The sequence below is a fragment of the Poeciliopsis prolifica genome, unplaced genomic scaffold (assembly GCF_027474105.1).
Source record: "Poeciliopsis prolifica strain line A6 unplaced genomic scaffold, Auburn_PproV2 SCAFFOLD019, whole genome shotgun sequence".
In the NCBI taxonomy this organism is placed as follows: Eukaryota; Metazoa; Chordata; class Actinopteri; order Cyprinodontiformes; family Poeciliidae; genus Poeciliopsis; species Poeciliopsis prolifica.
Window position 1 is genome coordinate 1,559,200 of NW_026562394.1, and position 18,069 is coordinate 1,577,268.

An 18,069-nucleotide genomic window follows, 5' to 3' on the forward strand; every position below is an offset into this window, starting at 1 on the left:
TTCATCCCAATGGAAAGTAAATCCAAAGTAACGAGGCACCTTACTGCAGGTGACAATGGATAAAATCCTTGGAGGTTTGCAAAATATAGACTACGTAGAGGAAAACAGTGAAAATTACATTCCTGCACGCCTCTGTTCTGTATTCTTACCTCTTTTGTAATGCACATACACATGTAAGACACAGAAATATCTCAATAGGTCAGCTGAAAATTGCATGGCATACGTCATCTGCTCCTTCTGCTACACATGTGCACATGAGGCCACTGTGCCAATAACACAAACAGCTCTGCACAGTAAGACATTTACATAACTCATTAATACTTACATTACCACTATTGTCCCATTTTAGTCATTACTTAAACTTTCAGAAGGGCCAGGTTGCAGAAATCTACTCACATGTACAACTGAACAAGGCTATTAATGCTGCAGCTCTGAGTGTGGAATGAACATAATTACCCCTGGGAGGGCCCTTGCTTGCCAACACGTAGGCTTTTGATAGAGTGTGCCATCGCAAAGCCAGTGACTGAGCCTCTGCTCACTCACAGGATTCAGCCAAAGCCCAGTCTGCATAGCAGACAAAGAGCTGCTGTGTGCACCCACACTGCGGCTGTGCAATCTACATGACAGGCCAATCTATGCATCAACCCAGTCACCAGAAAGGGAGAGAGAAAAAAGTTGGTTTTTAGTCGGCTGCAAATCTCTGATACATAGAATCATCTTCCAGAAAACAAACAATATCCGAATACATGACAGAATAAAGAGTGTGTGACAGAAGGTTTTCAGACTCTGGTGAATCAAGACCGTTTTCAACGGTGGAATTACACCGAGTCAAACTAAATTGTACTGCTATGTATTTAATTGCTGCTTGGATGGCCTGCAGGTTGTTATTGTTTTTTTACTTTTCCTTTATTATTATGCATAATGTACTTGCTTTTGATAAACCTACGAGTGATTCACTTTTTCTTTAGATGGCTGGGTTGTGTATGTACAATACAAAGCTCTCTCTTTCACGCGCGGTCTAAATGCGACTGGATTAAGATCCAGTTGGTCTCCTCCTCCAGCTTTTCTGCTACAAAGCTGAAGAACAGTCTTTTGACCAAAACATTTAGCCTCCTCACACCACCAGTTTTAGTAGTGCACCGGGCAATGAAAATCCACATCTTTCTGAAACGCTGGCAGAAAGAAACAGGTCAAGGTGGTGGCCTCGTAAACACACCAGTCAGTGAATTAAATCTCTGACGATATTTCAAAACACTCGTGTGGATTAGGAAAGGTGTCGTTCCTGCCCTTTAATAGAGGCGGCCAACTATTGAATGTGTGCTTCCTACTTTGCTGCGCCTTCCACCCAAATCTCAGTGAGTGGAAATGCAGAGATAACTGGCTCAGACCTGTAGAGTCCCAGTAGAGGAGAAAGACTGTGGAAATAAGCTGCCCGTCCTACCCATAATCTACCAGCTTTCTATTTTTAAATAAGAAGCAAACTAAACCGCTGAACAAACTACTTTGCATTGCTTCTAAGAATCCTTCTGACTTGGCCTTTTATATGTCAAATCATTTGTTTTTTTCTGTCAGACAATGTAAAATAACCATTGTCAATTTCTAATTGAACTAGGAAGATGTAAATTGGATGATTTTTGTTCTGAGAAAGTTTCAGAAAATAATTGGTTTGGTTTGTTCATATTTACATTCTGTGAATAAACATTAGAGATGCACTGAGAAATTTGATGGCACCCGGAACAGAATGATTTCCAATATGACCAACTGCTTTGAAAAACAAAAAATTTTAAAATTCATTAATCAACAAATGCACTAAATCTTGGTGCTACAAGGTTGCAAACAGCACAAGACTCTTCAGTGTGGATGCTGTAAAAGATGAAAGACTTTTCTCTTTTTAGGAGTGATTAGCAAAAAGAAGCAACATAAAAGGAAACTATCCATCTTACTTCTAGATCAAGTGATAAGGAATTCTGTTGCTGATTTAGAGTCCAATTAACAAATTTTGCAGTTTTTTTTATTTGCTCTTTAATTGGTAAGGGGTCAGTAGTTTCATATTCAACTATTTTAATGATCTATTAATGGTTGAGAAAACAGTCAACATGGGAAAGGATGGCAAACTTTATACTATCGAATAAAAAAACACTCCAAAAGCACAACAAACAGATTAGTGCCATCTCTCAAGGAACATGTAAAGTATTTTTATATTCTAATATAACATAAAGGCAGAAAAAAGCTGATTCTCAAAAGCCAACTGAAACCTACTAATGGCATAGTCTGTAAAAGGCCTTTACTCACTCATTTATTATTTCTCCGGGTGTTTTTTCCAGCTTCATAGCCATTCACTTTTGTCAGAGTTATTTATTACAATGATTAGTCTTTCAATTATGCTAGATCCAGGGAGCTGGAACATTTCTTTCAGAAGTTAAATTTCACAAACAAAAAACAACAAAAGAATTCACATGAATTGCTAAAAATGCTGGTAGATTGTGTAATTCTCAAAATTAATGAATAGCTCAACTTTATTTGAGTACTCCAAGCAAAGGTTTGTTGCTTACAGTGTTTAGTTTACAATCAAGAGTTTAAAACGCCAATTCCAATCGGAAATCATCCACAAATCTCTAATCGGTGCATCTCTAATTCACATCCATGTGCTTCGTATGTATAATGTATATGAATAAAAAATCCTATCCAAAAACTTCTCTCTGCTTTGCTACAATAGTCAAGTCCCAATTATAGTCAAAGCAGCCAATTCCATTACTAAACAGGACTTGGTGAACCAGTTCTTGCATAGTACTGGTTCTTTTTTCCACAGCCAGAGGCACCAACCTTGTCATTGTGAAACCTCGTCTTAGCTCAAAAACCTTTACTGGGTGAAAGGAAGGAATTGTTTTCATCAGGAGCTAAAGGTAAATCTCATGAAAACTACTAATCAAAACATTAAGAGCATCGTGCTGAGTTACACTTTAGCTTCTAATCTAATTTGCTTAAGATGAATCTCTCACACTGATTAGATATATAACATGTGATTAATAATGGAATAAACTTATTTTGATTATATTGTTTTCTGTAGCTGTGAAAATAATTTCTAAATCAAACATTTTATGCATTTTAAAATTATGGTTATGTTAATGAACCCTTGCCTAACCTGTAAATACACTTTAGAGAGCAGCTGGTTATGACTACGTAAAGTATTCACAAACAGACTGTTGTTTTCACATTAATAAATTAAGTTGATGATATTAACATAAACGTTTGGATGGAAAATCAGTTAAATAATGTGAAAGCTATAAACTGTCTTGATGCAATGTGATCTGCGCAGGAATTTAGAACAGAGGGAGGATCAAACATTTACTGGGAGAGAGGTTTCAATTAAAGTAATGCCGAAGCACCAAGCTGGCTCTCTGGCTGTGGAAAATGGAACCAGTTAAGAACTGGCTCTACTTCTACTTCAGCACTTCAGCTGGTTTGGTAAAAAAGTCCCGTTTCCACTGAGCAAGAAAGCTTTTCACCATTGTTCAATAATGTGAAATAACAGTGAAAAGCAAAGGGTATTCCTTGAAACATATTTTCTCCTGTTTTCTTTTTTTTCACAGATTTTGTCCACTGCCCATCATGATTTTCTGTTCACCTTCATCCAACATAGTAGAAACATTATTGCTTTTGCTTTTAAACCTATGTGCTTGAGGAGAAAATACTTTTTGGCATGACTACGTGAAGTGAAAATAATTTATTTGTACTTTTTTATTGCAACATTACCCTTTTAAGATGTCCTATCTAGAGGATAAAAACAATTATCTCCAAACGTTTCAACAGAAAATAAAGTGAAAACAGTTGGAGATGTTGAAAGGCATCATTATTGTGGCTTTAATTAGCAGACATCTGAGAAGAAAGAGGCAGCACAGACGGATTAGGATTTACCAATTTTTTCTTTTTTTGCCCCACAAAAGTGCAGCGTTTAGGGGCTAATAGTAATGACGGATTAGACCAAAGTCACTGCTGCTCCAAAATGCAAGCCTACGTGTTCTTTGTCCTTCAGAAACTTTAACACTTATTTTGTCCACCCTCAAACTAAAATTGAACTATTAGCATGTGTTTCGTATACATCTATATACATGTATACATAGATATATTTATTTGGAGTGAATTCTCTTTCTATTTGCCTCTTGTGGTGGCTTGTCTTATCTCTTGTTCACAGATCTCACAGCATGTCAGAGGCTGCTGCACTGTTTCGCCAGATGAGCAGGCTCCGGCGCGGCCTTTGTGGGGGACAGATCAATGCGAGCCCGCGTGCCGCATAATGCAGACGGACAACTCAGAGGACTCACCTGCTAATCCGAACGGTTTTCACCATCTGAGAGCAGCTCCTCAGACAAATAAAGACTACTCCTGTGCCACTTAAAAACACACAGCAAAGACCAAATATAGCATTTGGGTTACCATCTTTGTCATCTCTGTTGGGAGTAGGCGATTTAGGTAATGCATAGATCGGTCTAGTTCAGCTGATGCAAGGGCAACAGAGAAGACTGGCTCCTTCTCACAGACTGGTGTGAAGGACAGAAAAGAGGCATCTGGTGAAAGTGTTTTTTCCCCCACTCTTGTCAGTATTGTTTTCATGCGTTCTGCAATGGGGGATTGTTTCCGTGTCAAGCTTTAATCCAATAAACATTTTGATGTGCTTTTTTTTTGCGCATGTCATTTGATATTCCTTGCAATTTAGCTGTGAGCAGAGTCCTGACATCTTTGCTCACATTAGCAATGATTAATGGTTGTTTTTGCAATTTGTGCTGAGATGAAACCCATAAAATGTTGCTTAAAAATAAAAATCACATGTATCTGTGACTAAGTCTTCAAAGCAGCACAGAATCTACACTAAGGCTACCATCTCTACACATTCTGTCTTCATAGTCTTTGAGCTCCACACATCTACTGAGCTTTGCTAAAGTGTCCATAGCACTTCAACATTTTCACATTTTGTCAAGTTACAACCACATGCTTCTGTGCTTATTGATGAAATTTGACAGGCCAACACAAAGCACTGCATACATGTAAACTTGAAAGAAAACCATACCTTTGGTTTTCCAAAATTTCTCATAAAAATCTAAAAATAATTAACTTTGTTTCAATATCCCGGCATAAAGATCAGGGAAAGCTGCATTTGTGTTTGTGAGGCTCTGATCGTATGCAGTGACATACAGTCATAGCTCTATAATAGCTAACGAGACTGCAGAGAATTTTAATGGCTTCTTTTAACCATTATTGTGACAAATAACACAAAATACTGTAAACTATTTTTCACTATTTTTCGCCCATTCCCAAGATTTCTGCAACTCTACACACAGGTTGACTCAATGTACCAGATTAATTTTGGCAGCTTGGCAGTTCTGGCTTTTATTTAGGGTTACCAATGTAACCCTAAATCAAATCAAGGCCAGCGTCTTTTGGTTTTAGTTTGTGAAACAATGTAGAAAACCAAGCAGAATTTCTTTTCTGTTTTAGAAAAATGTTTTACTTTGTATTTGTAATGTGACAAAATGGGAAAACATTCAAAATATATGATTTTTTTTTTTAATCTATTTTGCTGTCATATGGCAAGTGTGTGCCAGAGGTAGGTCTTCAGAAAACAGGTGTGTGTATATGGGTTTGGCATCTTGTGTAAGTTACTGTGATTTATAACGTGCACCAGAGCAGCACACCTCATACTGGTCTCCTGAGTCTGTTGGCTGCCCTTTCACCAGAACCGTGAGTCCTTACTGGGGGGAAATGGATGTATCTCTCCAATGTCGACTAAACAAATCTCCCAAATCACACTCAATCTTCATTTCAGCTCGGTATGGGCACCAAATGTAGTCAGTAGAGGTAGCACGACTTTTTTTCTTTCCCCTTCATAAAAAGAGAACCATTTTTCTAAATCGTATTACACACAAGTTGATTGTGAAGGTTTCAGTGATCAGTCATGTTGAATTAAGTAATTTTGAGTTTAATACTGCACACATACTGACCTCAGCATTTAATGGCACACTATGCAAAGTAAACTTTATAACAGTAATTAAGATGTGAAAAACATGCCCTGCAGAGGCAGAAAAAAGAAGGATTCATAAATAATTGAATTGCAACTCTGCACCGTCATTTGCTCCTTTATGGGAGTTTGTGAATGTTGTCCATATTGTGTAACACCCACGCACTCTGCAGACCTTTAGTAACCTTGAGCGCGCTGATTATGTACACAATGAGTGTTCAGCCCTTTTCCCTTTTTGCGACCCTGTGACCGGCAATAGTATGTCTCAGCTCTGCTTAATTTGTTGGATGTTGGAACTGCAGTCCAAACTGAAAATAACAACCTTATAATAACCAAACACACTCTCTCACACAGTCATGCTAAGGTAATATCCTTTGCAAATAAGAACATCACCATAAAACAGGCCACGTTCTCCGTTTGCGCTCGTTATCGATGCATTTCCTTACCTTCGACTTCTCTCTGGACGGCTGCAGGGAAACAAAGAACACAAAACTGACGTTTACAATGTTGATAACAGAATAATACATGAAATATGCATACCAAACCATGGATACACCATGCTATGTTACATATTTTCTTGCTGTTGCTCTGAATAAGAAAATACATGCTGGCTAAAACAATTCAGCCTTGCATGGTGGGGTGTGATTTTTTGCCCATTATATTCATAGCAATAAAATGAATGCCCTTTAATGGAGGCATTGTATCACATCTGTGGCACATAAATGGATTTCAGACAATCACTGTTAAATTAAAAGGACTGCAGTTTGGGATCTTTAGTACTTTAGACTATAAAGAAACCCTGCGGTTGGACTGCATGTTTTCCACGTCAGTCATATTTGTAATGACTAACATTCATAAAACAGCAAACCTTAAGTGCAGGCTGGAAAGTATATTCTACATTTACACGTTCTGCTCGGAGCTGCAGGAGATTAAGAGCTCACTTTATAATGCTAAATTCTTTGCTCAGCGCTTTCCAGAAGAAGAAAATGACATCCATTTTGGGAGGCCTGTTAGATGTCTGAGAATTAAAAAAAAAGAAAAAAAAAAAGAAGATGCAAACACCGATCACATTAGACGGCTTAAATCCTCTGTCTTGTGAAGATAACTGCTTCACCGAGCAGCCTGTGAGCACTGCTGGAGCGTACTTTGTCTTGGATTGCTGTTAAGTGGGCTTTATTGATTATCCCCAGGAGCTCAATGAGAGTTTGAACTATATGTTTAGAAGGGGATATTAATAACATATTGGTACCATTTATGGGCCAAACAAATGCAGCTAATGGTAGCATCTGCCGTTTAGTGCAAAAGAATTACAAAAGACGGCTCCACTCAGAAGTCTGCATGCACCCATCATGGGCGTGTTTGTCATGTTAACATAACAAACCACTGTTTTTTTCCCAGTGTGGAGTGAATACTAAACATACCTCTTCAATAATTTTTAATTGGGGAGTCTCTAATCTACAAAATGAAAATAATGCATACATCTCTGCTAAAATTTGGCTAATGCCCTCTTTGAAGCCATCAACAGTACAATTCAGTTTAATATTTTACAATTCTCTGAGGCAGAAAAGGTAGATATTGTTAAAATGAGTTGATTTTCAAGCTCAAAGCCACAGTGTCCATCGTAAGCTGTGGTTGCACCAGCCGCCAACCACAGTAGATCCAGTCATAGGACCACTGAACAGCCATTCATCACTGAATGGCAATGTTTTATTGCTACTGTCTTTACTCAGTTGTACTTTTTCAGGTAATCTGTTGTATAAAATATATAGATGATTGTCTGTTTTAACATGTAGTTTTATTTGTCTATATAAAGCAGGAGCCCTTGAAAAGGAGACAATGGATCTCCATAAGATTTACTTGTATAAATAAAGGTGAACTCAAAAAGAAGATTGTATAGAAAACCAAAGAAAGGTGGCAGCTTTACTATGCCAGACTATTTTTACTTATAGTTCTGGACAGATGAGGTGAAAGGTCAATCTTGCCTCATCTCAGTAATTGCCTGAGATGAGGCATCTAACCCAAACATTTGTAAAAACTGGTTTGGTCTGGAAAAGTCTTCCCAAAAGTCTAACTTCAAACCTGTTAAAAAAAAATTCTGAAACTTCAAAGCTGATTCAATAACAGAAATAAAACCAATTTCAAAGAGCTGTAGCAGTCAGAATTATACTGCTACATAATTCCTTTTTTAAATTTACCTTACAAAATGAACCCTAAGCAAACATTGTGGGAGCAAGTAAATATTTGAAGAAAAATATAAATACACAAATATACCTCGTTGAAGTTGTTTGTAAAATCACTCCACCCTTGGAAAAAAGACCTCAAACTGAAAGTCCAAAATATAGTGATGAGGATAACATAAACAGTGAACCAGTCAGCAAAGCTAAAGACAAAACCGAGAATAATTCTGAAATACAGCATGTCAATGTGATTTATGAGTTGCCCATTATGAAATCAGTCTGTTTTGTCTTTAGGCTGAAACAGATCAAGTGCATCTGTATAATAGAACTGAAGATTAAAATGTATTTTCCTGGAGCAGATGTACCGTTTGAACATTTGGTAATTTTCAGCAGCTGTTGGCAAACTTATGAGAGACTCAAATTAATAATTGGATGAGCCTCAAATTAATAGATTTGCTATGAATTTTAAAACAGTGTCTGGTCTTGCTTACAGAATGAAACTCCATCTAGCCTGAAAATCTTTTCACACATCTTACAGAAAGAAGAAAGAAGACTGGAGTTTACACACCTTCTTGGCAATACTTTCCCCTATAGCTGGTATTGATACATTCACAGAGGACCTCTCCTTGGCTGACAGAGCACAGGCCTTGGTTGCTGCAGGGTGAGTATGTATCACATATGTACTCCAAATCATTGTGCACGGCTTGACCATCCAGCAGCACAGGCAGAGCATCTCCCACTTTTAAATTGGTTACAAAGCCCTGGAACGGGGGCTCGTACTTGACAGTGCTCGACGTCAGAGCGGAGAGACGCACATCAGGCGAGATTCCACCGACATACAAGTCGCTGGCCACAACCATCTCTTTCCTCTTGGACTTCACCTCGGCCACTTTCTCCTCATTGTCCAGCATTAATCGGGTCTCCCTGTAATTGCGGGTGAGGAGGACTCTGTGCCAACGCTGGTCACTGACATACGTCTCCGTGTGGAGGGAGGCCGGCTCAGCGCAGTGGATGGTGAATCGCATCTGAAGCCTCCCCTCTGCAATCAGGAGCTCCAAGAAGTCGCAGTTCCCGCCGTCATCCAGGTAGAGGACCAGGGCTTTGGTGATGTTGGTCTTCAGAATAAAGCTCAGCTCGCCTGTCGTCTTAGCGTCCCACTGAGCATAGCGAGTCCACTGACCAGGTACCCCTTCGTATTCCAAGGCTACTCCTGTTAACACTAAACACGCTAAAAACAAAAACCAGGAAACCTTGCGTTTACAGCTGCCCATGATGGTTTCTCTCTGCTTCCTACTGTTGGCGTCAGTGTGTTCTCCAATTTAATCAGGGAATGTTATCTAATGTCTATAATATTTTCGAAGTCACCATAAAATTGGCGAAAGAATAAAAAACACTTAAAATCTTATGTGCAGCACAGTTTGTTCAGGACTGACTGCCTATCCTGATCTGTTTTTGCCATCTCTTGACAATCGAAGCGCATCTACTTTTCATCTGAGGAAAAGAACAAACAATGCGAGCGATCCACAGTACTGTGTGCTTCCTCGTCTTCGCCATCCAGTGACTTGGCCTCCATCCAGCACTGCTCTTGTCAGTTCTCCATTGGGTTAGCTAGGCATGCAGCCTAGGTACAGCCTCCACTCTGCTCAGCATCCCAATATCCTAAAACATGAAAGAAGAATGTGTAATGAATAGCTGGAAGCATTATGAGCCTCTGATTGCACAAAAAAGGTAAATAATCTGCATTCATTACCAATACCCTGGCAAATGAATTACAAAAATCTAACAAATTATTAAGGAGGGAGATATGGAGATCAGGGTAATGTATTCAGAAATCAGCATTTAGAAGCTTTTAAGGGCAACTTTTAAAAACAAAGATTTTGACTAGTGAAAAGATGTTTTCCACTAGTAATGAGTTCTCCAAAATCTGGCAGTCTACCATCACAATCAAAACAAATGGAGAAAGCAGCTAAAGTCAACTAATTTCTAAAATGATAGTGGGATGTTTGAATATTACCCACACAAATATATTGGCACAACATAAAGGAATGAAAAAAATAATCGAGCCCCTAACAGGTTCCTCCTGGCACTCAAAGAAAGAAGGTACAAATGAGCAAAACAAGTCAGCCTGTAAATAAACAGAAAAAGTAAAAATAAGTGTTTATTTTCTGTCGACAAGAAAAGGATTACTACGTCGCCATCATATATTTTACCTAGCAACAATCATTTAGAATAACATCCCACTGAAGTAACCCCTGATGCCACTTTAATACCGCACTAAATCAATAACCAATATTATTCCAATATTGACAGGTTTCACAAGTTTTTCTAATATTGTACAGTCCTACACAACAGTACATAAGTTTGATCCATTTATTGTTTATCTTTGTCCTGGTGACATGGGGAGCTCAGCTGCACCTGTGTGACTTGGTTTTCACACAATGTGAAGCCTTCTGTGTGTGATGAAGGATAACACCTTCATCACACACACAATGACCAGGCAGGACTTCAATTAACCTAATTTACTTTCCCAGTTTTGGCACAAGAGTTATTGGCTTCAACAAACAGGATATCAGTGAAGTGCCAAAATAAGGTGAGATCACAGTATAGTCCCATTTCATACAAAAGGGAAATAGTATCAAAAAATTACAAGTTTTAAAAATGTACCATGTGCAGGCTCATGTACTTTCAAATCAAAAATGCTTTCAAGGTCGCGAGCAGATCAAGTGAAACTGTAAGTGATTTAGTCTGACATGACATAGTAGTGTTAGAATTGAAGGATGGGAATGATAAAATGGGAGCTGACTTAGAACAACAATGCTACAACTAATTAAATAAGTCAAACTTTAGTTTCAGATTCTATGTGAATGATTCCTTCTGTCTACTCTTCCAGGAATGTTTACGTTTTACCAAGAGAATAAAAAAAAAACAAAACAGTAAGTATGGAGGGTACAGAATACACAGCTTGGTAGAGCTCATTTCCCAAAGCTGCCTTAAATCTATTACAATAAGATAAAAGAACAAACTCTTTGTATGATCCAATTAAACGATTAAACACAAAATCAACAGCCACAATCAATTACAGTTTTCACAAAAGAATGGTACACTAGTAGATATTCATAATTCCTCCAGAATACATTAGCTCACACAGTCCCATTCAAATTAGAGTATAATTTATTTAGGGCATTTAATTCCTTTTAAACATTCAAGAATATCTGCAGCTACCGGGGCTTCTTCTTATCAATCAGAGCAAACTGATGCCATAATCGGCTTCCTAGGGGGGGAAAAAACATTTAAATGAATAAAAGAAATGCGGCAGCGATTTCTTGACAAGATCAATCCAAATTTCTTACCAAAGTATCAGATTGATGTAGGCTGAAAAAACTTACTGACAGACAGGTTTATCAAGGGAACAGCTGCATCGAGGAAGGTCATAAAAGCTGACACTTTCCTTGCAGAATGAATTGCTATTTGTCAGGGTCACGCACGGTGTGGGAAATACTATTTCTGATACAGCCGGGGTTGGTATTGATTTTGAAAAACAACACATTGGTCGTTTTGTACATGCTGAAATAAGGAGGGCTGCAGCACCTTCCAGGTTTAAAGCATCATCGCATGTTGATCCTTCTCCAGCCTGTACTCATTAAAATGAGCTAATGTTATAAAAATTCAAATACGAAGGCAGGACCAATACATTTTCTTTACAGCAAGAAGAAGCCTGTTTATGATTCCACATGTCACATTTTCTGTGGGATTTTTACAGTAATAACCTTTTTTTACAGCTAGTTCTATCAACATGGAGACACAGCTAAGCTAATAGAGACAGTGATTTCCCACAAGAGCTGTGAGAGGCAACTTGGTCAATGTTAATCGTCTACAAACGTAAAAAAAAATAAATTACAATACTGTGACAACATAACGGCAATGCTTGTAAAATAGCCCTGAGCCTTCTGTACATCTAATGGCTTTTCTCACTGGATAACATCCACTTTTTTCATTAAAAGCAGCAGGCCAATTACTGATCATGAGCACAATGGGCTCTAGCATTTATCCGGGGTTGTAAATTAATGTCATTAAATTGGAGACCTGTGCCCAAAACAATAACGCAGCCAAATGTCCATCTCTATCGTCTGCCAACCGAAAAGCCCTGAAAACATTAATTTAAACCATTCAGCCTGCTGGTTTTTCTTCTTAAATTATGTAAAAGATGAATAGAAGCAGAACATCTACAAAATAAATATGCCTGGTAACACTTTACAATGGAAAACTTTATTCACAAGCAAGATCTCAAAATTACACACACACTTTGTGAAAAGTGTGTGGATGTTTCATTGCTTCAAAGGTTTGCCCCCATAAAATTGGACGTTTATCCTGTAAAATTCAACAGAAAACCAAATAAACTCTTTGAAGGGGAGGGGAGACTATAAAAATTAATCACATAAATTTGCACATTTTGATGCCACATCTTAACTTAGTGATCTTAGCCACTCTTCCCAGCAAAATATCTCAGTTTGTATTTATTTTGTTTTGTATTTCTCTACTCACGCAACTCCAGGAAGATTTCTTTGGGTGGCAATAATTCTGCCTGACAACCACGTATCTCAGCTTAGGAACCTTAAAGCTGGTTATCACCTAAGGAACGTAACCAGTGCATGCTGGAAATGCCTGTCGCTGCCGCATTGTGGTTAAAACAATGGTTGCCAGGGAAGTTGCCAGAGGAGATTGTCTTGAAAACAATCTTAGATAAATCTCCAGTTTCTGTAATGTCACTGATAACCCAATTTGTCCAATTATTTAATGAGTCTTTATAGAGTCGTGGTATATAAATCCCATGCATCTTCTCCAGGCTAACATCTCATTGAGATCCGTCAGATCATCTGCGCCCAGCACTAACTGTACCATTTCTCTGACTTTACTCTTTATGATTATACCTTGATACCTATGAGGTACTGAGTCAAATGAACATTGGTCTTTTATTCTATGAACTGTTGACAACATGTCTCCAAAATTCCACCAAAAATGTAGCATTTATTTGCAGAAAATGAGAAATGGTCAAATTAATGAAAAAGATTAAGTGCTTTCAGACCTCAAATAGTGCAAAACAAAACAACTTCACATTCATTTAGAAACAACAATACTAATGTTTTCACTCTGGAAGAGTTCAGAAATCAATATTTGGTGGAATAACCAGGAGGTTTTACATGAGGTTCAATGCAGTGGACTCTTCATTTTTTCCAGAGCTGTATGTCGTTCAAATTAAGGACAGTGGTGATTGTTATCCATTGTAAGAAACTAACAACACAATAAGAGAACAGGGCTGTGTACCATCATGTATTATTAAACTCTGGCATGTCCATTGAACTGCACTGTACACCCATTAACCAACTAAAACATTTATATAACAAACATTAAGAGTAATATTAAATGCATTCCATGGTAAATGCTGATTGTGCACTTTTCATATTTTAAAGCCTGCATAAAAAAACTAAGCAGCTCACAAAAAGCATTGTCCCATTACATTTGTCTGGCCAGTCAAAATTAATAATTTACAAATAGACTTTATTTATATATTTTTTGTAAAATTAAGAATCCTAAAGTTTTATTTTCACAAATGCAGTTTAGGTTTCATAAAGCAAGACTGTGATTATAGGATTCTAACACAAGCAAGGTTTATTTAAAGTAATACATTACATTGACCACATTTTAAAAATGTGATTCAGGAAGCATCAAAGTGACAGAGTTAACGGAATGCCGGTCTATGTAAAAGCACCTTCAGATGCTATTTAACAGAGTCAATAGTCTCTTTGCACCAATAGGTAGAGGAAATGCTTTCCAAAGTCTCAGTGCAACTGATTCAAAAGATCAATTCTGAAGAGTTGAACACAAAGTGCATGAAACCATCAGCAACCTTTGGCTGGTAAACATAAAATCGCCAAGAGGAAGAATAAGTTTCTGGTAGCTTTGAGATATATTCAGGAGCTTTTCACCTAAATCTTTGTACAGGAATATTAAACTTTAAAATTGCCAGGCAACAAGTGGAGTAAAGTCAAAATAGGAGTGACAGTGGCTTGTTTATTTGTGCAAGTTAAAACTTTTGCTGCTGCTTTTTTTGAACCTCAATAAATTAAAACCAATTTCTTAAAAAGAGAACTGGGAAAACCAATCTTGAATTGCAATTAGTGTAAAAACCTAAATGAGTGTGAGATTGACTTCTTTCGACACCCTTTTCATTGCTTTTGTTAAATATTAAATTAACTAATATTTCATCAAAGTTTTGGACTGCAGTCTGATGAACAAAAAAACTTTCCTGAAGAGAATATTTTTAGCTGCGTTTCTCTTTTATACACTATGCAAAAGTCATGTATATGCAAGACAGATGAAAAAGTAAAAAACATAATAGACCATCTGCGCAAAAGATAAATCAATACTTTACTTTAGTAATATTAGCCTGTCTTTAAACTTAAAGCGTTTCCTATTTTAATTCCTGTTTGGAACCAAGTATTAATGTGGAGCTTTGAATAGGGTTGACTCTATTTTTGTGTTATCTGTACTGTTTTAAAAAAGTAAAACATAACTATCTACATTAACAAATGCAATTTAAGTGATGGTAACAAAATGCTGTCTATTTATTGCAATGACCTTGGAGATTTTATGTTCAGCTTTATTTTAGTACATCCTCAATTGTTGCCTTTGATGTGTTTTCTACACTTATTTTAAAACTACAAGGAGAATTTCTATGTAATTACAAAGATACTCTATTGCAGTTTTATATTAAATTGGTTTTACATAAATCATATTGTTTATAAAAGCAAACTTAGCTTTTATTCTCTTTAAAGCAACAACATACAATCTTCTGGTGAGAAAATTTGCTTTTATGGTAAGACTTTATTTGATGGGTAGTGAATAAGACTGTCATGACATCGTTATAAACATGACGTAACACCTGTCATGAACATGAGTAAGTCTCTATGAATAATTATGTCATAAAGTGTCATTCGATAAATCATGACACTTAATACAAAGTTGACATTATTCAAAATGTCTTCGTTATGACAACTTGACATTAACCAAAAAATCGTGATCTGACATAAATTTGTTATAAAAAATATTACTGATTAAACTTTAAAAATTATGTAGCTTTTATTAATGCTAAAGTTCATATTTATAACTTTATATATATATATATATATATATATATATATATATATATATATATATATATATATATATATATATATATATATATATATATATATATATATATATATTATATATATATATTGTATATGTATATATACATATATATATATATATATATAATATATATATTATATATATATATATATATATATATATATATATATATATATATATATATATATAAATAAACTGAAGAGACATCATGAAGAGACATTCATGATGATGATAATAGTTATGACACGTCTCAAGAATGCGATATCATAGATACTGCTGTCCGACAACAACCATTAATCTCAGGCTGTTGCTACTGGCCATAAAAATGTAGCCGTATGATACATCAAAATCTCAAGGAAGCTAAAAATTTCGACCAATTAAACATAATCTTACCAATCGAAACATTCTCTTAAATAGATCCAACCACAATCTTTAAGAGTATCGTATTGCACAGGAGATTAAGAATGGATGAGCTGCTGCTGAAGCTCAGAGGTAACCAGAGGAAAGGCCCAGGGGTCAGCAATTACTGATTATACGTGTTGGTTCCCCACAGAGTGAGTGTTGCAGGGAATAGGACCGAACCATTTTTCTTGATTCTACAAGCTGACATCAAACAACAGGGATCGTGGCGCGAGGCTTGCCGTGTTCCTGATCCTCAGCAGCGTGTCAGTAAACACAGTGGTGATCTTAAAGACTCCCTGCGTGGAATCAACTTAGCAAACGGGTTAAAGAGCAGAACAGGAAGTGGACTGTGAAGTGGCTAAAAAATAACAAATAACAGCTCAGAGATGCAGAAATGTGTCTGAGAGATCTTAGAACAGTACATAACACATTTTTATTTTTTTTTGCAATCGTTTGTATGACACAGCAGATATCGTAACATGTATGTAATGCTGCGGCACTGTTTAAAATGCATTAGTGAGTTTGACTTAATCATATATGGCGTCTGCGCCTGCTTGTCACGGAGACGTCTTCAAACACTGCAATGTAGACAGTGTTTGTTCTGTTGCAGACACAGCTCAAGGTCTTCTTGTCTTACAGCTTGCCTTCTTTGCATGGATTGGTTTCTATTTAATGCTTAAATAAACTGCACATGCTCTGAAGCTATTCTTTCAAACCAACGTTTATCCAAGCACATTAGGCTTCCAATAGGAAGAAGAATTTAGCATTTGAACCCAATCTTCCTTGTGGCTATTTTTTTCTCCAGCTGTTTAGCTTTGCTGCTTTCATCCATCATTTTTTTCTATTAGAGGACCAGAGGGGGCTAAATATCCAGTCATTCTCTAAATGGGGCCTGTGAGAGCGTGGATACATTTCCAATAGGCCCCAATAGGAGCAAATGAGAGAAAAACCGCATTTAATATGCATGCCCAATCTTCAAAAGGTATGGGCGTGTCATGGCTTTCTGCACAGAGTGAGAGTTTGGTGGCAAGCAACGACTTCCTCTCTACACTTCTGTGATCTTTTACCCCCTCAATCTTCAGCATCATAGTCTGTGCGATGCTAGCAGCAAAAAAAGGCATGTCTTTGGATATTAATTACCGCCATGAATCACAAACATCTAATGAAGTATTCATGACTTTTGGGAGCTGCATTTGAGCAGAAGATTCCCTGGGTGTAAGAAGTTGCTCCAGCATGCGGAAATGTTCAAGGAAATACCTGTTGGGGAAACGAAGGACGACTCTTCAATTTACTCTCAAGTTAATTTTTTTTTTTCATATCACTAGGATGAGCTTTTTTATAGCTTTGCTCCAATAATTGGACAAATAAGAGTCACAAAACTGTGTATGCTTCACCCGTTGAATTTGTTTTAAATTTCTCTGTAGCTGTTTGGAAAGATAGAATCAGACTACAAAATTGGGTCACATTTAAGGTGAAACTGCTTAAAATTATGAATAGTTAAAGCAGAGGTGGCAGCAACTAGCTACATTTACTCGAGTAACAAGAAGGAACTTTCAGGAGTAATTTTATTATGACTCATCACTGCCGTTGAGTAAAATTTCTAGATACTCTACCCATTGAATAATTTCACTGAATGAAGAAGAAGCTTGTTTTAATCAAACATTAAGTAAACATACACCAGCAGTTTTTGTTCATAACTGTCCAAGTTTAATAATTTTTATATTTAAGAAACTGATTAGGAAAACATGTTTCTTTTGCCTGATTTTATTCTTTTGTATTTATGTTACTTATATAAATTATGCTTATTTTTGTTGTTAAGATATAAAAATGTCCACATACCATTGCATTTTGTTCTATTTGATCATATATTTTTTAAATATTAAATGATTGTTTTGTTCAGTCACTCAATACCTGAGTGATTGAATTACTCTTGAGTAATTACTTGGATGGCTACAATTTATTTTTACATAAGTAAAAATATTCTGAAATAATTCTTCTCTTACTTGAGTACAATTTTTGGATACAAATCCTACTTCACAGCAAATCAGCCAATTACAAGGCAGCAACTCAAAACCTTTGGTCATTGTGACGAGCTGAATAAAACTTGATACTCAGGAAGAAAAAGGATTTAAATGTCTGAACGTCAGATGGTGGTTAGTGCCAGACAGACCTCCAACAATCTCTTGAGTTTTCAAAGAATAGTCAAAAAAGGAAAAAGAATTCACAGTGTGTGGCAGTCATGCGAACAAAAATCCCTTGGGGGGAATTAAACATTAACAGAAGGGG

General features: G+C 36.7%; 1 protein-coding gene across 5 annotated transcripts in view; it reads right to left on the minus strand.

The window, feature by feature from the left end:
• nrxn2a (neurexin 2a) overlaps positions 1 to 18,069 on the minus strand; it is a 155,200-nt gene that overhangs the window by 114,412 nt on the left and 22,719 nt on the right. For all 5 annotated transcript variants that reach the window (XM_055043571.1, XM_055043569.1, XM_055043570.1 and 2 more), the window contains exons 2-3: positions 8,759 to 9,849; positions 6,460 to 6,480 (exon numbers count right to left, since the gene is read on the minus strand). In XM_055043571.1, coding sequence (XP_054899546.1) covers positions 6,460 to 6,480; positions 8,759 to 9,461 — 724 coding nt within the window. In that variant the 5' untranslated portion in view covers positions 9,462 to 9,849. The remainder of the gene's footprint in view (positions 1 to 6,459; positions 6,481 to 8,758; positions 9,850 to 18,069) is intronic.